This window comes from Orcinus orca, chromosome 2 (genome assembly GCF_937001465.1).
Source record: "Orcinus orca chromosome 2, mOrcOrc1.1, whole genome shotgun sequence".
NCBI classification, from domain to species: domain Eukaryota; kingdom Metazoa; phylum Chordata; class Mammalia; order Artiodactyla; family Delphinidae; genus Orcinus; species Orcinus orca.
The window spans coordinates 25,491,748-25,514,015 of record NC_064560.1 but is presented as its reverse complement, the minus strand read 5'-3'; the positions used below and the strand labels follow the sequence as shown (position 1 = coordinate 25,514,015).

At 48.4% G+C, this 22,268-nt stretch overlaps 1 protein-coding gene across 2 annotated transcripts; it reads right to left on the bottom strand.

Annotated features, from left to right (window-relative positions):
* Positions 1–1,349: 1,349 nt before the first annotated feature.
* Positions 1,350–22,101, bottom strand: ANKRD16 (ankyrin repeat domain 16). Of its 2 annotated transcripts, XM_033409102.2 has the most exons (8): positions 21,493–22,101; positions 19,395–19,615; positions 17,859–17,901; positions 14,759–14,867; positions 14,104–14,265; positions 12,920–12,998; positions 10,361–10,539; positions 1,350–2,729 (listed from the first exon to the last, which is right to left on the bottom strand). In XM_033409102.2, exons 1-8 carry the CDS (start codon positions 21,810–21,812, stop codon positions 2,496–2,498), a joined length of 1,347 nt encoding a protein of 448 aa, XP_033264993.1. In that variant the 5' UTR covers positions 21,813–22,101; the 3' UTR covers positions 1,350–2,495. The 2 variants fall into 2 exon arrangements, with proteins under 2 accessions (XP_033264993.1, XP_004281761.1); XM_004281713.4 differs by lacking the exons at positions 1,350–2,729; positions 10,361–10,539 and adding an exon at positions 11,068–11,885 and having other exon boundaries at positions 21,493–22,097.
* Positions 22,102–22,268: the final 167 nt, after the last annotated feature.

Sequence of the window (22,268 nt, the reverse complement as noted above, 5' to 3'; positions counted from 1 at the left end):
CCACTTGTAAAGAAGAACTGGTTCGAGATGATTTGTGGGTTGTTGTTTTTTTTTGGTCCTTCCCTGTCCCTGGCCCTTCCCCCCACTTCCTCATGGGTTAATCGTTTCGAAGGATGTTACTTGCCTACAGAGTGTACCACCCCATCTTTGGATTAAGAGAAAAGGGAAGATTATTGTTGATCCCTGAGGTCTGGGGACCCCTGTTCCATTATTGGACACTGGCAGGTGGGCAACGTCCCCACGGTAAACCAGCCGAGCTGTTGCAATGGGTCACAAAGCTGGGACGTCTGAGAAACTCATGTCACAATCAGTTGCTCCTCTCTCCCTGGTCCCATTCTTCCCTGACATTTGGAAAAATATGGTGAAGATCAGTTAACCCAAGCAATGCAGATGCTGACTGTAGAAGAGCCCCAGGTACACGATCTCAGGCCCTGCTGTCGGGCCTGGCAGCCCGGCCTCTCCTGTGAGCTCCTTTGACTTGGCAAAACAAAACTGAAGTGAAAACCAAAAGGCAAAGCAGGGGAAATGTGGTCGGGCTGTTTGCCTGCTGTCATTAGCAACCCACTTTCGATCCACTTACTATTTCGGACACCTGCATAGTAAAAGTGTTTGGTTATTATCATGGGGGGGTGTCCTACACGCTGAAAAAAATGAGTAAGACGTGTGTGTGTGTGTGTGTGTGTGTGTGTGTGTGTGTGTGTGTGTGTAGGCGGCAGGAAATTCACCCCACCGAGAAGTCAGGCTCACAAGTTCGGTGCTGAGGCCAGTGAGAAAAGACAACTTCTGGATTATGTTCCGGCAGATGGAGTGGGAAACTGAAATTCCTGCCTCGGCACAATTCTCACTAATATTTATTAATTTTTTGGGCTGCATTGGATCTTCGTTGCTGCGCGCGGGCTTTCTCTAGTTGCAGTGAGCGGGGGCTACTCTTCGTTGCGGTGCACGGGCTTCTCATTGTGGTGGCTTTTCTTTTTGCAGAGCATGGGCTCTAAGTACGCAGTCTTCAGTAGCTGTGGCACGTGGGCTTTGTTGCTCCATGGCATGTGGGATCTTCCCGGACTAGGGATTGAACCCGTGTCCCCTGCGTTGGCAGGCAGATTCTTAACAACTGCGCCACCAGGGAGGTTCCCTCTCACTGATATTTAAAAGAGAGAAAATCTCCCAACTATTGGAAAGAGGTAGCGATGCAGCCTGATGCCTTCATGCAGAAATGCCTGGGTGACTGGACGTTCGGGGAGCGTCACACCCGTGACTAAGAGGGCAGGGCGCCAGCTGGGTTTTCAGACACTTGGCTGTAGGGCAGACAAGTTATTGAACTTTGCTGAGCCTCCACTGGATTGGATGGGTGCTTTTTTTTTTGATGTGGACCGTTTTTAATGTCTTTATTGAATTTGTTACAATATTGCTCCTGTTTTTTTTATGTTTCGGTTTTTTGGCTGCAAGGCATGTGGGATCTTAGCTCCCCGACCAGGGATCAAACCCACACCCCCTGCACTGGAAGGCGAAGTCTTAACCACTGGACTGCCAGGGAAGTCCCTGGATGGGTTCTTAGACTTAAAACTCTAAGATCTGAAACATTTTGACAATACTGTTCCCTGTTGCTATCGGGGAAACTGACACCACACAGTAAGCCACGGAGATGCTTTTAAAGACAGGTTACAAACAAAATAACAATGCCACGGTGCCAACTCTTCGCTCAGCCCCTTCAATGTGCCAGGCGTTGTACTCTGGAGATTTTGCCGGGTGGGTGTTGTGGCCTTTGTGCAGATGAGAACCTTGAGTCACTTGGTGCAGTCTCCCAGACAGTGAAAGGCAGGGAGAGTCCTCTGCCACCCAAGCCTGGTTCCTGGCGTTCATCCTACACACCTGCTCTGACTCGGCATGGGTGAGCTCGGGGGCACCTGAACATGGCATCTCGAGGGGCTGAGATACCCACAGAGGAGTCACATGACTTTTCACGCTGTCTCTGTCCCTTGTTTGTGAGACGGGAAACAAAGGGGCCACTGTTCAGCAGAAACTGCCCAGCAGAGGCAAGGATGCTCCGTGAACTGGAGTCTCACTTAGGGTCACCAGACCTGGCAAGTGAAAACCCGGGACACCCCCTTAAACCTGAATTTCAGATAAACCGCGAATACTTTGTTAGTGTAATTATATCCTGCGAAATATCTGGGCCATATTTATACTACACAGTACCCGTGGTTTACCTGAAATTCAGATGTAACTGCATCTTCTCTGGCAGCCCCAAGCTCACGATATCATATCGTTGTTGTGGACTCCGCTCAGAAAGCCCACGAATCAAAATTCTTTCCATCCTTCGAGGCCCAGCCCAGATAACACGTCTTCTGTGAAGCTGTCTCCTCTCCTGGCCCCCAGCACACTGTGCCTGTCACATAGTCACAGAACAAGCCTTGCTCCTCTCTCAGACATCAGACTCGTGAGGGCAGACGCTGGTCCTTTTCCCACAGCTCCTCACTGTGGAATTCATTCATTCCACACTATGCCAACCGCAAAGCAGATGTGGATGCTGATCCCGTGGGTTTTCGTTTCGTAGGAAAGCACCGCATTATCCGGGCAGTTATGAACAGCTGCGTGAAGGGATGGGACAAAGTGCTGCAGAAGGGCTGCTCTGAGGCTGGGGTCCTGCACGGCTTCTCTGGGGGGTGGTGCTCAGGGGCCAGGATGAACAGGAGGAACCCACACGACAAGTCAAGAGAAATTTCCAGAAGACACTGAGGGGTAAGAAAATCTGGTCAGTTTGGGGAACTGAAGGCAGGCCTTCGACATGGAAGTGGGACCCAGAGGTCTTCTACGCGGTGGGTGGCATGGGACTGAGCTCCACCCCAAGTGAAGTTGGTGAGTTAGCGGTGGGTAGTGGGGGCACAATATAATCTGTTATAAGCTTTTTGGGCTGCTTGTGAGAATTACACAAAGCGAAGCACCAAAGTGGAAGAAGCGAGACCAGTCAGAGGCCATTATAGGAATTCAGGTGAGAGAGAAATGGGGGGGCAACGTGGAAAGGGGCTCACTTGCTGTCCCACCTGTTCTGGAACTTGTCGACTCCCCCCAAGAAGTGGAGGCTGTCTCCCTTGGCTCCTGGGTGAGATTTTCCCAGCCGGCCTTGACGGATGGCAGGTGGGGAGGTGATGCTGCGTGACTTTCCCAGGCAGGTGGGGAAAGGCAGTGTGGATTCTGCCTGCCCTGCCCTCCCCCCACCCCGCATGCTCACCCCTGGGACCCCAGTCTCACTCCGTGAAGAAGCTCACACCAGCCCATAGGGAGAGGCCTCCGGTGGAAGCCCCTGCGAAGACCTGTGGCCGCCAACCAGCCACATGGACACCAGACGAGCCACCCGCCATGCCTGGTCTGAATCTCTGACCCACAGCGTCCATGAGCACGGGAAACGTTGCTTTGAACCGTTAGACTCTGGGGTAAAATGTTGCGCAGCCATAGTCACTGGAACAAGAGGATCCTGGTTGGAACTTGGGTGGGTAGCAGGGGACCTGGAGAAAAGCAGACCCACCTGAGATGCTGAAAGGAGACAATGTTAACAAGACGTAGTCATGAAAGGGATGGAAAACGTCTCAAGTAGGAAGATAGGAGGAAAGGCCCAGATGGAACACATTTTTTTTTTTTTCCTGTGGTACGCGGGCCTCTCACTGCTGCGGCCTCTCCCGCTTCGGAGCACAGGCCCCGGACGCGCAGGTCCAGCGGCCACGGCCCACGGGCCCAGCCGCTCCGCGGCATGTGGGATTCTCCCAGACCGGGGCATGAACCCGCGCCCCCCACATCGGCAGGCGGATTCTCAACCACTGCGCCACCAGGGAAGCCCAGAACACATTTTTAAAATCCCTCTTTACATTTTGAATGGTGCATGCATTTCAGCTCGAGAGCTTCATTCGTTCAGTTTAATAATTTGATCCCTGGTAAAATGCAGATTACTCAGGGACTGGTAAAATTTGAGTTTTTCATTCATTTATTAACATCTTAGCATAGATAAAGATTTTGAGATGAAATTTTCTTTTCAGTAAAGAAAATGGAGGGGGACTTCCCTGGTGGCGAAGTGGTTAAGACTCCACGCTCCCAATGCAGGGGGCCCGGGTACGCTCCCTGGTCAGGGAACTAGATCCCACACGCATGCTGCAACTAAGAGTTCGCATGCCGCAACTAAGGAGCCTGCAAGCCACAACTAAGGAGCTGCCAAGCCACAACTAAGGAGCCCATGAGCTGCAACTAAGGAGCTGGCGAGCCGCAACCGAGGAGCCTGCTTGCTGCAACTAAGACCTGGCGCAACCAAATAAATAAATAAGTAAATTAATTAATTTAAAAAAGAATGATTAAAAAAAAGAAAATGGAGGCACGTGAGGGCCAAGTGGGGAGATGTCCCCAAGAAAGGAAAGAGAAAGAAAATTCGGGACACAAAATACAAATGATGCCTCCATAGGGCGTCAGCCCTGACTCTTTATCCTGCTGCTGTTACCGGGGAAGATGCCCACAGGTGACATGCATGTGCTTACCATGTGCCGGTCACCTCAAGCACGACCCCACTGAATCCTCACAATGAACACGGAAGGCACACAAACAGCCCTCATCAAGGCAGCTCTGAAAATGGCACGTGGCAGAGACCCCATCTGGCCCCCAACTTTGATTCTCTGCCAGCTATCATGGCTAAGCTGTGGCCAGCGGGATGGGAATGGAAATGATACACCTGCCTTCATTTTTAATTTTTAAAAAAAATTTAAAAAAATTTTAAAGGTTTTTTAAAACATTTATTTTTATTTATTTATTTTTGGCTGTGTTGGGTCTTCATTGCTGCACGCGGGCTTTCTCTAGTTGTGGTGAGCAGGGGCCACTCTTCGTTGCAGTGCGCGGGCTTCTCATTGTGGTGGCTTCTCTTGTTGCGGAGCATGGGCTCTAGGCGTGCGGGCTTTAGTCATTGTGGCTCGTGGGCTCTAGAGCGCAGGCTCAGTAGTTGTGGCACACAGGCTTAGTTGCTCCGCGGCCTGTGGGATCTTCCCGGACCAGGGCTCGAACCCGTGTCCCCTGCATTGGCAGGCGGATTCTTAACCACTGCACCACCAGGGAAGTCCCTACACCTGCCTTCCTAAAACGGGGGTGCAACTCCCTTTACAGGCTGGTGAGCAGTCTTAGGGCCTGGACAACTGACATCGGGGGTCTGTCTGTCCCCAACTGTCCTAACCCACCCTAGGTTGGCTTTGCCCAGGCTTTTACCTGGGAGAGAAATACACTTGTGTTTATGCCTCTGTTATTTTGGGTATTTGCTATGGGAGAATTTATATTGTAACTAACGTAGGCAACAAAGGAGGTGTGAATAGAGTGGATGGAAGCTCTGAGAAGGAAAAGTTATGTGTGTAAATGTTTTATTGATCTTCCCTCCCCACATGCATGCATACAAGGTCAGGAAGGTGTTTTTGAGAAAATATGGGATCCACACTCATGGAGGCCCATTCTTCTTTGCTTTTGGAGTATGTGTTTTTCTTTACTTGCGGACCTTTCTTACTAAGTGATTTTTGTTTCAGTCTAATGTTAAATGATTAAATTGAGCTAGCTAAGCCCGCGTCAGCTGGAAGAATGGGGAGAGAGCGAGACCAGAGCTGTGGACCAAGGGACAGGGTAACCTGCAAGCTGGACTTCGTTCCTAGGTCTTTTATGTTCATCTGAATCTTAGTTGATTGTGGATTTTCAGCAAAACGGGGAAAAATGAAGTCCATGCATGCTGTAGTCTGGCACAGGTGAATGCTCTAGAATCTGAGAGGTGCTCTGAAGTTATCAGAGACTAATCCAAACAGACATACCCCACTGCATCCAGGCGGTGTCTTTCCACTCCAAGAATTTTAGTTAGCCTCTATGTACGACCATATCTATTCAAAAGAGGTTTTCTAAAAAAGGAGATATATAGGAAATTATCTCTGCAATGCTGTAGTCTGTTTTTTCTCCACTTATAAATGCACACCAAAAATTTTAGTTACCACGTGAATTTTGTGTAGGGCTAATTCATTCGATATAAAAAAGGCTCTCACAAATCAAGACAAACAAAACAACAGTCAAATATAATGCAAGACGTTGATTTCACCAGTGGTCTCAGTCAATGGCCTCCCAGTATCCAGGCTCTGGGTGGTGCCCTCTGGCGCATGCTCTGCTTGGCAGGAGGACTTGCTTTGGCTGATGGGATGGGAGTGTCTGCACACACAGGGCAGAGACAGAAGGGCACTGGAGTCTCTTTTTCCTCTGTCCAATCCCTGCCGCTGTCAGGAGAGCAAGCCCGGGCCAGCCTGACTGAGGAAGGGACCCACACAAAGCAGAGCCGACTCCATCCTGCACGGCTGGCTCAAGCGACAGGACACCACCCGCCCGGCTCAGGTAGGATCAGCAAACCACCGGAGGACCCGAAGCCTCTGGAGAAATCAACAGTTGTTTTCTAAGCCACTGAATTTTGTGGTAGTTTGTTGTTGACTAGGTCATAGCTAACGAATGCTGATAAAAACTGAAAAAATGTAAATGGCCAGTAAATCAATCTAAAGATCTTCAGTCTGATCCATAATTAAAGAAATGCAGGATTACAACAGTGAGATGGTATATCAAGTTAGTAGAAAATAAGAACGTGGTAGCACAGCTCTGGTGATGTGTGTGGGAATCAGGCACTTTCCCAGGTGGTAGATTTTATTTAATTAATTAATTAATTTCAATGTTTAAATTTGTTTCAAAGTTAAACTCAGGACACATTGACTTCATAGGAAATCCACTGGAATGTTCTAGGCTGAACACCTGTTTCCCCTTAGTCTCCCCTAACAGAGCATGTACATGCTAACTACTTTCATTTTGCAGTCACTGCTGTCCCACCCCTACCAGTTATACCAAGACCACCTAAACTGTGTGTGTGGTATTCTGAATGTTCTTAGTTATGCCCTAATTTCAATAACTGAAAAAGATTTTCTGCCATAAACTGTCACTTGAATTCTTTGGCTACTTTTGAAGTCCCAAGAACACTGAAATGATTCTCCTTTGGGGGGATTATCTTATAGGCATTAGTGACTAGCCCCTGGGGCTGTGCTGGTCCCAGGTGGTAGATTTGCTAAGGTATTCCAGCAACACTGAGTATGGTGGGTGTGTGGACTCAAACGCCACCTCCTCTTTATGGGATTTCCTACGCTGCAGTACCAGGAAGATTATAAACCACGTTTCCTGGGCTCCCTTCCAGCCACACTTCTGGATGTGAGTTGGATTCTGCTAACTGCAGAGCCTGGAGAGGCGCCCTGATCCTGCCAGCAGTACCACTGGTCCTCAGGCCATCCTGGTAACCGGGCGAGGAACGCCTGGAGCAGTGAACCCTGAACAAGAGGTAATCACCACTCTGCGGTATTTTTCATCTTGTTTCATGTGCCCCCCGGGATGCCACCCACCCTTAAGTATGCTCTGAGTCTTCCAGAGACGGGGAAGAAGGAAAAAGAGGTTTAGCTCACACCACGAGGCTGGCTGAAATGCCTGCGTCCACCCTGAGGTTGACGTTCTCAGGCCAGAAAAGGCCCCGTGGCAGCGCCTGGGTGGCTGAAGAGTGTAAATATTCCCCAGCACTCTTTTCAGGAAGCCCTTGGCCTGTCCATGTTACAAAGTCAATCACCTTTCTGGGGGATGTTACAAATGCTTTCCCATAGGCCTTCCTCATGCAGGCCAAGCAAAGCCTACTGTCACGGCTCAGGTCAAAGGCCAGGCCCCACTTCTACCTCGTTTTTCTCGATAAACATCACATCCCTCTTTCAAATTGGGTCTTGAACCCTCCACACCCTTGCCGGCTTATGAAAGCAATTTTAACAAGTCTACAGACCGTCAAATGTAAGTTCACATTGTTATTCGCGATGGTAGAAAATGTAACACACGTGTTCCACCAACCCCACTCCCTCTAAATACCGATGTCAGTTGAGGTGTTTGTGTGGGTCCACCTGAAGCTGTCTCCTTACCCTCCCTCCGCTCTCCTGTGCGCCTGGAGCTTGGCCTCCACGGACTTCCGGTCCCCCTCCCCCACCTCCCGAAGGACCCGCTCCCTAAACCTGCTTCCAGTCGAATTTGACAAAGCTTCACTGGTTATCCCATCTACATCTCATCTTAACGAGACAAAATAACCCCAAAATGACAACATAAAGGAATAAGTGTGGACAGTCATACGATGGGGCATTAGACAGCCATTAAAGTAAAAGGTCACAGAATTCTGAAGAGTATTAGGATGTGCTTGAGATGTAAAGTTGGGGTAAACCGCACATACAGCATCATCTCAACTATGTACATTTACAAAGACTAGGAAGAAGTAAGGGTGGTCATTTCAGGGCAGCGGGATGATCGGTTTTGTTTTCTCCTTTACTTTTTTATATTTTACAATGGGCTCTATTAAAAAAAAAAAGCCTGGGCGAATAAAAGGGACATTGCTCTGTGCCGCCACCTGCTGGCGGATCTAGGAACAGCAGGCTGGATAAAGTGTTGCTCCCCCCGCGCCCCAACAGCAGAGCTCTCATTTTCTGAGTGTGAGTTTTGTGCTTTCTTTTCCATGTTGCAATCCCTTTTCTACTTCTGTCTTGTATAACTTTTTTTGGTAATGTGTGTTGGGTCCCAGCTATTTTCAAATGACAGCAATTCTTTGTATCCCTTCCGGCTTCTGCTCTGACCTCTCACGTGGATCAGCTGTGCTCTCGGAAGGACCGGCCACGGTCTCTGGACGTGGGTCATGGATGAGGCGCTGGGAACCCTGGTGAAGGTGGCAGCCAGCATCGGCGGTCAGCGCCCTTGGTCACATCAGAGCCCCGATGGCTGTGCGGGGAATGCATCTGAGGGGGCGCAGGAGGAGAACTTGGGCTGTGGCAGCAGCGGTCTGGATGTGAAGCCTGAACCAGGGAGTCACCATAAGGATGGAGCTGACCAGACTGGCCGGGCCTCCTGTAGAAGGAAGGGACCCGGGGAGGCGGGATGAAGGGCGGTGTCACAGCTCAGACAGCAGGCGCAGAATGAATGTACACAGTTTGGGGGAGGCTAGGGTTTTTTTGGGTTTTTTATTTTACAATTTTTTACTTTATATTAGGGTATAGTTGATTTACAATGTTTTTTTAAATTTTTTATTTTAGGGGGAGGCTAGGTTTTGAGCGAGTTGAGTGTGGGGCAGCCTTGGGACATTCATGCAAAAACGTACAGCCGGCAGCAGAGGGTCAGGGCTGGAGGGACTCAACGGGCAGGGGGCAGTGAGATGAGAGTGGATGAGACGGGTGGAGGCACACTCGGCACAGGGACAGTGCTGAGCGGGGACAGAAGCATGTATGGGATAGGCCCTGACAGAGGCGCTCACGACAGAGACGGAAAAGGAAGGTCAGAAAGGAAAACCCAGAAGCGTGTTGTCGGAGGTGACAAGAAACGAGCTTCCGGAAGGTGGGAGTGATTGATAATTGAACTGAAAGGATCAGTAACATGAGGGCTAAAGGCACGTTACTTGATTTGGCAATTGGGTCCCGGTGACCTAAAAGCAGCAGTGAGGAAGCCGGGCGGCAGGGGCCGGCAGTGCCCATGAACCGGGAACCAAGCACAGGCTCTTCTCTAAGGAGGTCGGGATGAGAAAGGATGCTTGAGATGGAGGATAATTAGGAGGGGCTGCCCCTCTTAAGAGCCAGGGATGGAACGAGACTGGCCAGGAAAGGCACTCAGCACAGCATCCAGGACACAGCAAGTGGTCAAGAAACAGAAGTTATCGTTCACTCGTTGGCTATCTCATGATCTACAACCTTACCATGTGCCAGGCATTGTTCTGGGCCCTGTAGATATAGTGAGTGAGCAAGAGACACAAAAACCCTGGCCAAGGAGCTTACATTCTCGTGGGTGAGACAGACAACAGAGAAAATAAATAACTCAAGACAGCTGGTATATTCCACAGTGGTAAATGCTATGGAGAAAACATGAACTAAGGGAAGAAGATATAAAATGTTGAAGGAGGGAACAAAATTCTAGATCTGGTGGCCAGGGACGGGCCCCACTTTTAACACCCAAAGGAAGTGAGAAAAGTACCTATAATTAGGAAGTGAGAGAATAATACTAATGATCACCACCATTGTCATTAGCATTCTCAATATATTACTACTGCGGTAATAGGTTGTAATTATATCATCACCACTATCTTTGCCACAATGAATGTTACTATCATCACTGCCCTCTCTGGCTCTCGAGTAGCTTTGGCAGCAGCATCCAGCAGCCCTGTCCACGCTACAGGGGCGTTTTCAATGGAGAGCCGTGTACTGGAGAACCAAGCATAACCCGACAGACCATCATCATGGCGAGTGTGTAAGGCAGAGGCACAGCTCGGGTGGGAACACACCTGTGTGCAGTCACTGCAAAGAAAAAGCTGCTTCACGTGTGTGTTGAGGGGAGAAGGGCGGCCCCAGACCGGTCTTTCTGTCCCACCTGCAAGTAGGGATGCACGTAACAGGCCATCCTCAGACCCAAAGGCAGGGACACGAAGACATCTCTGGAGCAACAGGAAACGGTTAACTGCAGCTGGAGAAGGTGCAGATGGAGACAGTGTGTGATTCAGAGGTCCCAGTCATGTTTCTACCAGCACATTTATCTGGTTGTTAGGGATAAAAATCAGCCAGCACCACCTGGGAATAACAGAGAACTGGACATTCCTGCTATTTGCCCAGCCTGGCACGATGCTGAGAACGGGGGTGAGGGCGTGCGATGAGTTCTTACCAGATGACACTGAACGAGGGGACTGAGTCTTGCTTCTGATTGATGCAAACGCTTTTTTAACAGATTGACTTGGACTAATAATTATTATTTGCATATAAAGAAAAAAAGAAAAGGAAAAGAAACAGGAAAAGAATCCAAATGCCTGAGGACTCATCCTTTCTTCAATCTGTTTAAGTTGCTACAAAATTTTTCGAAGTTACAATGTCGAGTGTTTCACTTCTGGACAGCCACAAGCTTCCGTGGGCAGGTGGAAGGTGGGACAGGAAATGTGACCTGTGGGACAAACCCCATTTTTCAAATGAGGTCGTGGAAAGGCTTTGTAAATATCTTCAATGCGTTTTGAGATGCCTTTATTATCCAAAGGGAGCCAATTCAGAACTTGTCATTAAAAAAATAATAACCTCAAGATTAAAACATTATAGCTCAAGGAGCAGTGCTTAGACTATAGAAACGTTTCCATTCCTTGTAAATGTCTATGTAAACAGATCCCAGCATTTCCTTCCAGGCTTTGAAGCCAAAAGTTAAACCATTGCAATGCCAATGAAAAGCCCATGAAAGAAGAAAGTATACAGGCCAATTATGTTTTAACTCTCAAGGCAATAGGAAATTGCTATATTCTAAATATTATTATCATGGCCTCACCACACACTCTTGATTATAAAACATTTCACACACATACATAACAGTATGTACACTGTATTTTCATGCTTCTCTAAGGATTCCAGACACCGACTTCATCAACATCATCTGACTCCACTGGAAGGGCAGAAAAAGTGAATCAGAGATTATGGAAAGATTCCGATCGTGCGGTGTGCAGTCATACAGCCAGGAAGACAGACGCCTCATTCCTGGGGAATCCGCCACCAAAGCGGGGAGTGCAGGAGAGGGAGGGCAGAAAACACTGGCTACTGGCCCATTTCATTGCATCTGCAAACAGATTCAAGCAGCAGGACGTGGATTACTGTGGGTTCACTGTTTTCCTCTGGAAACGCCCTCCGCTGTTGCGCTGTGGTTGAAGCACTGAAGGACGTCCGGACTCCGTGTGAGCTGCTGAGCCAGGGCGCCCGTCATGTCCAGAGAGTCCTCGAGCCCAGAGCACAGGAGGAACTTGACGCAGGCCGCGTGCTGCCCCGCGCAGGCCAGGTGCAGGGCTGGGTGGGGACAGAGGCACCCAGCTCAGTGCATCACCTACAGCAGTACTGACTGGGGAGCAGGATGCCCCTGATAAAAACACTGACTCTTTCAACTGCACAGATTTCATAGTTCCATATTCTTCCCTATGACTTTGCCTATTCTGGATCAAAACATTTTTCCTTTTAACCTGACTTGGTCACAAATGGTTTTAAAAGTAACAAAACCAATCAGAGAGAATTTGAGAGACTTGTCTAAAACAACAAAGTAAGTTAATGAGAAATAGGAGACTTTAAATAGTACAGAAGACATTTTCAAAGTTTTGTGAATTCTCTGTGTAAGTGAAAATATCACCATGAGTGAGAATGACGTAACAGAAAGAAAAACTGCTGACACATCTTCCCATTCTGGTTAGAAATTGGCGCTGAGGGTTTCTGATGTGCTGTGAGCCATGATCCTGGGTCCTGCTCCCCTGTCGTTAGGAGAAAGTTTGTGTCCTGGGACTTAGTGATCTTCCTCTGCAGCCCTGGAGTGAGTTGTGAGGCATCACAAGGTCCTACTTAACCCTTGCAAGATGGACACTGGTGCATAGAGTGCTACTGAGAAGGTTTATTCTAAAGTCCAGGTCTAAGGAATTAGCTCTGAATATATCTTTCTGAGCCCAAAATCTAAAAAATTATAGTGATTAAGGTTTTAAAATACATTCCGTAGAGAGAAGACCTATGAAGAATCTATGTAACACCTGGGGAGCTGGTGTGATCATGGATTAAGATAGAAAGTGCTTTGATGTCACATACGTTGTGTGGTTTAAAATAATCAAAACAACAACAGTAATACCAGCAGCAGTAAGGAGTAGTAGTCATCATCGTTACCATGGTAACAGCAGTAGTTCTATAGCTTTGCAAATGGAGGAGGTGCTTTTTTAAGGAAAAGTTGCTGAGCTACTAGAGGAATAATATTAAAAGTGATGATTTTAACATAGAAGTCCATTGTTTACATTGTTTACATTCAGTTTACTAATAATTTTCAAAGCACGTGTAAAATGAGGTCGTACCTGATCGATTTCTTTCGTCCTTGGCGTTGATGTCGGCACCCAAGGACAAGAGTGTCTGGATTGTGCTTACGTGTCCTTCCTGAGAGTTGAAATAAAGGTGTTACCACTGTAACAACAAAAGCAAGCCTTAAACACAAACTCTAATGCACATTAGGTGCTTCTTCTAAAATACTCGACTGCTGAAACTGAATTTTCATATCCAAAGGAAGGCTCATCACATTACTCTCGAACTTCAGCATAAATCATTAAAGATGTAGGTGACGTTTAGTTATTAGAATACAGATGATCAATTTTGTAGCCAAATCACTGACCACTATGGTTGGGTTTCCCTGAGTGTAAGGAGTATAAATCTTGTGATTTACTCAGAAAGCACAATTCTAAATGTCCCAAGCAAACACACTCTTTGCTAAATCTTTAGGGGAGAAATAAACTGGAAAAGAGCGTAACCTCCCCTGGATGGGATTCTTATCATAGCTGGCATTGTCCTTTGAGAAGCAATCGATATACCTTTGTCCAGCCAGTTAGCCTGTCAGTACCTGCTGAGACTGAAACCAAGGCTGCAGGTTCAATCTTCCCACTCGCTTTTATCCCCGTGGCCATAGACCATGCTCTTAGCCCACCCTCAACTGTATACCCACGTTCTCAAAGGGGGAACACAGGCAGGGGAGTGCAGTTCACCAGAAAAATGTTTATTCCTGTTGCTAGGAAAACAAGTAAAGGCAGGCGGCCAATAATATTAAAGATAGTGGCTAGTTTTCTAGCGAAAACTTTTGTGTGTCTTCAATACTTCATACATCAGAGAGCCCAGTAAATGCAATTCCCTTTCCTTAAAGAAATCTTCTGAAAACCAGTAAAAGGATAAGGAACTAGGAATTTCATACGATGGATTTTTACGGCTTCAAATAACATTATTCCTGAAAACAAAAAAGGGCAGGAGGGAACACAGAGCCCAGACATTACATGGAGTAAAGGGCTCTTCTCAGTTTTTACCCAGAAACAAATAAAGGCAGGTTTCTATTTAAAGGGCCACAGGGCTTTAGAATCATGACCATTTTAAGAGTATGTCATGGGCAATTTCTTTTTTCCATAGAGATCGAGCAAAAGAACCACGACTACAGGGTTACTCATCAACAGAGTTAGGCAAGCCTCAGGAAGCAGGAACACTGTTCTGGAAAGAAACAAACCTTAGCTGCGTAGTGAAGTGCTGTGAGGTGGGTGGAGGCTGCTCTCACATCTACGTTGATGCCAAGCTCAGAGACCAAGAATTGGACGGCCTCATTCTGCCCAGTGACTGCTGCCCGGTGGATGGCCTGGGCCCCCAGGGAGTCCTCAGCAGAAACACAAGCCTAGAGGTTGGGAGAGACATGAACAAAAGTAAGGAGCAGAGATACCTGGGACCACGGACTTCTGACATTTTGGCAAAACTCTGTGGTCTACGTACATTTTCCTGGGCACATGATACATACAAAGCTTTTGTCAGATTCCCAAAGGATGCTCTAACCAAAAAAAATGGTTAAGATTCAACGCTGTAGGCTAAAGTGCCAAACAAATAGAGTCACTGGGGAGAGTCCGTTGTTATTATTATTACGAAACAACTACTATTTATTGAATACTTATTTTGCTAACTGCTTTATGTACATTATGTTATGTAATCCTTATAGTAACCCTGTTTTACAAATGGAAACACTGCTGCTTAAAGAGGTAAAGGGGACCTCAGAGGGGGGGATGTGGCAGAGCTGAGATTTGAACCCATGATCTGAACAACAATGCTTCCTGTTTATCCCATGATCTAAAACTTGTAGGAAGAACTAAAGGGATAAAACCAAACCATTTCTATACCTTGTGTTTTTCGAGGAGCAGCCTGGCTACGTCGATGTGTCCACACTGGATGGCGTCCATGAAGGGTGTGAGGCCACACTTGTCTCTGCAGTCCGGTTCATACTGGCACCTAGAGCCCAAACACAAAGTAACAGCTGGGAACAGTCACTGCTTCAAACCCAACTGTGCTGACTCCTGACCACCTGCCTTATGGATGATCCGTGAGAATTGGAGTGCTTGCCCTCCTTCCCCACCTCAGTATCTGTACCGAGCTCTTCGAGAGCAGGTTGGTTTCCCCAGCAAACCTTCTCCTCCTCTAAGCTTCTTGTCACATTTTTGGGACCATGATCTCTCCAGCTTCTCATGCAGAACCTTGAAGTCACCCCTCATCCCTCATAGCCAATCTATTACCAAAACCTCTCAATTCTACATCCAAAATATTAAACAAAACTGTATCCTTGTCTCCATCTTTGTCTTCACCCCTTAAGACCAAGTCAACAGGGACCTCCCTGGTGGCGCAGTGGCTAGGAATCCACCTGCCAAGGCAGGGGACACGGGTGCGAGCCCTGGTCTGGGAAGATCCCACCTGCCACGGAGCAACTAAGCCTGTGTGCCACAACTACTGAAGCCCGTGTGCCACAACTACTGAAGCCCATGCGCCTAGAGCCCATGCTCCACAACAAGAGAAGCCACCGCAATGAGAAGCCCACGCAAGAGGGATATATGTATATGTATAGCTGATTCACTGTGTTATAAAGCAGAAACTAACACACCATTGTAAAGCAATTATACTCCAATAAAGATGTTAAGAAAAAAAAAAGCCCTCACCCCACAACTAAGAGTAGCCCCTGCTTGCTGCAACTAGAGAAAAGCCCATGTGCAGCAACCGAGACCCAGCGCAGCCGGGAAAAAGAAAACAAAAGACCAAGTCAACACGCAACAGCCTCCTACCCATTTTTCTCTCTTTGGTTCTGGCCCAGCCATTCTGTTCTCACCACTAACAGAGTAATCTTTTCACCATGTAATTTGGGTACAGCCTCTCCTGGTTAAAAGCTTTAACTACTTCCCAACCACAAAGGACAAAGCCTAAAACCTCAACATGACCTCCCACGGTCAGGATTATGTGGCATCCACTCACTTCTCTGGGATCCTCTGGCCCCTCCTCCCTGTGCTTAAGGCGACCCCCCTTCTGTCCAGTCCCACTTTCTTCTCGGTCCCACAGCCTATTTGTCCTCCTTCTTCTGTTCCTATTGCTTCATGGTCCTACCTGCTTTCATTCCTACCCGTCTTCCCTTCTCCCCAGTCCTCCCTTCTTCCGTTCCTACCTTCCTCGTGGTCACACCTGTCTCCCCTTCCTCTCGGCCCTACCTCTCACCTGTCCCATCTTCTTCTGTTCCTACCTTCAACGGTCCTGCCTGTCCCACCTCCTTCTGCTCCCCAGGGTGCCAGGCTCTTTGCTGCCTTTGCACTTGCTGGTCCCCTCTGCTTGGAACATCCTAGTGCCATTCTTCACCTGGCCACTCCAAGGCATCCTTCAAATCTCAGCTTCAGGAGGACCTCAGAGGCCCATCTTCTCCCCCAGATCTACAGGACGACCCCTGCTCCCGCAAAGCATTGTGGACTTTCCCTTTGTAGTATCATCACCATTTGAAATTTTATGACATTTCTGTGATTGTGTGTCTATACTTGGCTTCCACACTAGCCTGAAGGCTGTTAGGGAAAGAACGGTGTTAACTGCTTATCACCCAGTGCTTAACACACACAGGAAGTGCTTAGAAAACATCTGTTGAATGAAGGAAGGAGTATTTATGACTGCAGGTATACAGTCCCAACGCATAGGAGGCAAGCCCTACACAGTGATGCTTTCGGGGCACTACATGAGGCCTCCTCCTCTTCACTCATCGTCTCCTAGGTAACCACTTCCATCCTATGGATTCAATCGTCACTTCCATGTTGACGAGGCCCCCTCCTGTATCTCAGCCCACACCTCTCTTCTGGGCTAAAATCTGTGTCTAACTGCCCGCTGGATGTCTCTGCCTGGGTGTCTCACAGGTACATGTGACTCAACATGCCCAAAAGTGACACTGCCAGCTTCTCCCCAAGCCTGCCCCTCCTCCCCAGGTGTCATCTACCTCGGCAGGTGGCACCAGCACAGCACCAGCTGCTTAAACAAGACACCTGGCCATCATCCTGGACTCGTCCTTCTCCCTCATTCCGTTTGTCCCTTTATTCACCGAGATCTGGTGATTCTACCTCTCAAGTGTCTCCAGACCTTTCTCTTCACCCTATAGTCAGCATCGTGGTCCAGCCACCACCATCTCTCCTGTTCAACTGCAACAGCCGCCGGACTGCGTTCACAGCACCCACGCTTGCTCCCCCTCCAATCCATTCTGTTTTGCAACCGGGGGATCTTTGAAAAATGAAAATCTCTTATTATTCAGTGGTATCTTATACGCTTAGCACAAGATCTGGAATCCTCAGGTGGTGCCCAGTGTCCCACTGGCCCTGAATCGCCCTTCCTCTGCAGCCTCCCCGTCACTTTTGGGACACAGCAAGTGCCTATCTTCTTTTGGTCTCTTCCGTGCACTGTGTTTGTCCCCGGCCCTGAGCATTCACGGTACTGTCACCTCTGCCTGGAATGCCCCCTCCACCCTGCCCCCATTTTCAGCCTCCTCCAGGTCATAGCATCAGTGTCACTGGGGCCAAGATCCCTCACCCCTAGGCCACGTCCCATGCTGTTGTGGGGACCTCGCAATTCCCTGTAATGCTCATCAGACTCACACGACATGGGCAGCGTCTATCTTCCCTGCCCATCTGTGAGTTCCATGGGTTGGGGGGGAAACCGCATTATCTTGTTGCTGTGGTAGCCCCTGTGCCTGGTACAGTGAGTGCTGAGTGAGCATATGAATGTCTGTTGAATGAACAGATAAAAGGCCAATGTTTCCCCAGGTTTGTCAGCTATTTTTGTTTCACCTTCTTTATCTGCTTAAGTCCTTTGTTCATGTCTGTTTTGGTACCTTAGATTCTTTATGAACATTTTGTCTGAGCTCTGATATTATGCAGCACTGATATTAACTGTCAATTAGCAAATATTTTCCTTAATCTGCTGTTCTGTTCTTACCTCTGAAGAAGCACCTCTACTGCCTCTGAACAGCCATGCATTGCTGGGTGGAGAGAGTTGAGAATGAGAGCTTTTTAGCACAAAACCAAAATGCTTCTTCCCTCCTGGCACCTCTCTGTGCCCCATCCCTCTAGCTGTAACTTCCAGGAAAGAGTATTAAGTTAGGTACACTGCCACGGCCCCAGAAAAAGACAAATTTAGCTCGATGAGTGGTAAAGGGTGATGTTTTCACTTAACAGGTACAAGGCTCACACTTGATTATCTTGTCTTTATGAGACTCTGATGGCAAACATTCAATCTTAAACCTGCCTCCTCACTTTCGTGCTACAAATCCCTAGGACCAGTCAGTTTTTTCCCAAGAAATGTAAAACATTTTAAGAGTAATCCATGACAAAATAACCAGGAATTTAATTCTCCTGCTAGAAATAACTATCCTCTATAATAAAGATTTCGAGGGAGTTCCCTGGTGGCCTAGTGGTTAGGATTGCAAGCTTTCTCTGAGATCCCACAAGCCACACGGCGTGGCCAAAAAAAAAAAAAAAAAAAAAAAGATTTTGACTACCTACTCTCCACTATTTTGTGTGAATGACTGGGCACTGACTGTTTCTCCACAAGAGCAGGGTAGTTCATCAAACAATTCATGAGCAGAGAAGTTTTTCCACTCATGTGCAAAGTTTTATAAAGGATTCTTTAGTCCCTAACTGTGGCCAGAATAACTGTGTGCCTATCTCCTCAATTACATCATGTCACAGGCATTGATTTCAGAGAAACCTAAAAGCCCTGTATTCTAATTCAATGTGCTATCCAGAGGGCTAAAGATTATGTTCTAAATGTCTTGACCTGGACTCTTGGTCTGCTTAGTGCCCCTTTTGTCTTATACCGTGGTGCTTTTGCTTTCAACTAAGATAATCTACAAATAAACAGTTCAGAGTTAAGGATAATTACTCCAAACAATGAAAATGGTAGTCCAGATTTATATTCAACATTGTCACTAGATAAGTCACATCCATTGAGCCCTGGTATTTAATTATAAGCACCTATATTTATTTAAATGGACAGTACCATAGTAGGTATTACTGAAGATAAAAGGAAATAGTCCCCTTTCCTTTTGCTTTTAATAATAATAATGTCAAAATGGTTGTGAAAATAGCAGCTGTAGCTGTCCCGTGCTCACTGCGTGTGGAGCACTGCACAGAGGGCCTTGCATGTGCCTTAATCCCTACGACCTTGTGATATGGGCATCATCATTATCATTATTTTGTGGCTGAGGAAACCTGCTCAAGAGACTAAGTTCCTTGCCCAAGGTCAAAGACTTAGTAAGGAACAGAACCAGCCTACCATCTAACTGGGGAGGAGAAGACAAATGTATGTGAAAAGTCACCTAAAACAAGAAAGAAGAGCATGTTAAGGGCCCGGTGACACTGGTTTTAGAAACTAAGTGTTTGCCAAAATACCCCAAAGCTGCTCGTATTCCTTGCCATTTCCCCAACCCCTCGCTCCCTGGTGGGTGGCATCCCGCACAGCTCCAGGTCATACCTGCAGTGTGCAGCGGGGTTCTCCCAATCTTGCTCTCTGTCTTCCAGGCAGCTGGGCAAACAGCGAGCAGGTACTGAAGGATCAGAGGGTTGCCTTCTCGGCTGGCAATGTGGAAACTGTTCCAGCCATCTTTGTTCTTCAGCAGTGGATTGGCGCCATGCTCCACGAGGTCCTGGACCACCTCAAGATTCCTCCTTGTGCAAGCCATCATCAGAGGAGTCCTAAGATTAATCGGGACAAGCTGTCAGACGGAAGGGCAGCTGAGGCATTAGAAGCGCTCGACCAGGGCTTCAGAAAAACGCACACCCTTGGCAGAGACGGAAGACCTAGAGGACTCGAGAGTCTGGGAAGCAGGAAAACAGCTTTGGCTGGCAACTTCCCTGCCTGTCGTGAGGGCCCTGGGAGAATTAACAAGGGGAAAGTGATTGTGACGTGGGTGCCCCTACAGATGGGGAATACTGAGGAGGCAAAGTTGTTTCTGAACTAGTTTTTAGTATGGCACTGAATTGGAATAGAACTAGTCAAAATCACAGTTTGTGCTTAATATTTGCATAAGAGGTACTCTGCTGGACTTATCCCATTCACCTCAATCAGTAACCGATAATTAAACTGTTCTGAAACGGAGTTAAAACAGAGCAGATGACAAAGTGCCTTGCCGTAAGGAGCCTACATTGGTGGAGCAAATGAAACGGCGTGATTACAATAAGGTTCTGAACTGATGTGTGTCCACAACTATGGGACAGTGAACTACATCACTATCAACTCCTCTTCTCCCACATCAGTGATTTTGTGCTTCTGCCTTCTCATCTGCTATGACTCTCGGAAGCAGGGGCAGGTCTTGTTTACCTCCTGTCCCAGGGGCTGGCCCAGCTGAAGCGCAACGTAACTACATGGGTCTCAGCCAGGATCTGTCCTCTGAGACTGCTTTGACATTACTTAATTACCAACACTATTTTGATTTTTTATTTTTGGTAATGTAGTAATGATAGTGAATGAGAAATCAAGAGGGAGACACCCAGATAAATGAAGGCTGGAATCTTCAAGAAGTGCTTCACAGAGGGAATGAATCCAGGGAAGGGACTTGAGAAAGCCAGCAAGGTGAGAACAGGCAAAAATGTCTCACTGTAACTGCACTTCCTAAGCACAATCAAATGAAACGTGCCCTTTTAACGGTTGTTTGGGAAGACTGTTTCCTTACCCATAGAACTGGATAAGCATAAGAAAATCAGTTTTGTGCTTAGTCACAGCCAAAGTGCAAACCTCAAAAAGTCACCAGGTCTACGCCCCCCGCCCCCCCATGCCAGTGGGCAAGATGCACTTTGTTTAGTTATCTGGCTGTCTGATGTGTTCCTTATTTATATCAGATCAGGAATCCCTTGTGGATTCATTCAGGAACTTCATTATGTTATGAATCTTCAGATGTTCATAACCTCTAAGGAGGTGGACAGACATAGTACTGAAAACGATGTGGATCTAACACAATGCAATTACTTTGTGTGATGGTTACAGGTGAGCATCGTTGACTGTGGAGGTGGTCATGCAAGGCTACACGTGATAAAATCACACAGAGTACCCCCCCACACACACATGTGTACGTATAACTGGTGAAATCCGAGTAAGTATACTGATTGTAGCAATTGCGGTTCCTTCTTCTTGCTACCTTACTGTGGCTGTTAACATGTTAACTTTGGGGGAAGATGGGGGAAAGGTGCATGGGACTTCTCCCATGTCTTTCCAAATTTCTGAGAACCTATAACTACGAATTTCAAAGTATAAAGTTAAAACAATGTCACTGGTGAAGTAATCATTTAGCTACATGTTCCTAGAAGAACATCCCGCCCTGGTGCTATACGTAGGACATATAGACAATTTGTAGTTTGCTTATATTCTATCTGATCATGTACTTTACTGTTCTCTGCTCTATCATGGGAGGCAGTCTGGAACAGAAGATCGGAGCAGTTAACCCCATCAGGGTAGCAACCATGTTCTGCTCAATAGGGGAAGGCTGAGGGGCTATGGCGTGGAGGCCGACCAAGGAGCGGGAATCTACGATTCTGCGGGGAATGGTGAGGGTCTCTCCGCAAGTTCCGCCACCTACCAGTCGGCCTTCTTCAGGCAGTCGACCGCGGCCCCTCGGCCCAGCAGATACCGCACGCAGTCCCGGTGGCCCATGGAGGCAGCCTCGTGCAGAGGCCGCTTGTAGTCTCGATTGGCAGCCTCGATGTCCAGGTCCCAGGCCTCGACCAGATAGGCCAGGATTTCCCGGCGGCCGTGGCGCGCGGCGCAATGCAGAAGGGTGTCCCTGGCCGGCCCCGCGCAGCCGGCGCGCCCCGCAGCCCGCAGCTCCTCCCGCAGGGCACACAGCCGGCCTTCCTGCACCAGCCGGCACAGCCGCCTTGGGTCCGCGGGCGCTGCCATGGCCCCTGGCTCCGCTCCTGGTCCGCCCCCGCCCCCCAAGGGCCCTCCCCGACCCTTCCCCCGGACGCCCCCGGCCTCGCCCTGCCGGCTCGGCCCCGGGCGGGCGCTCAGGTCTCCGGCTGACCACGCGCCCCGCTGGCCGCCGCGAACGCACGCTCGGAGGCTGCAGCCCGCGCTGGTTTCACTTTCCGGCGAAACATTAGGTGAACCGCGGGACCGCCGCTGCCGGTCCCGGTCACAAGCAGAGCGGACCCGCGGGGACGGGGTGGGGCCCGCGCGTCCCCGCCCACAGCCCCGCCCACCGCAGCATGCCCCGCCCACAGCATCGGCCCCGCCCCACCCCGACTGCCGCAGCCCCTCAGTGGGTCCCCGAGCTCGGAGGAACTCTGGGAAAGTTTCTGTTCGCCTCTTCCGCCCTAGCGGAAGCACGGACGGGGCGGGGCCCGCTAGCGGTAG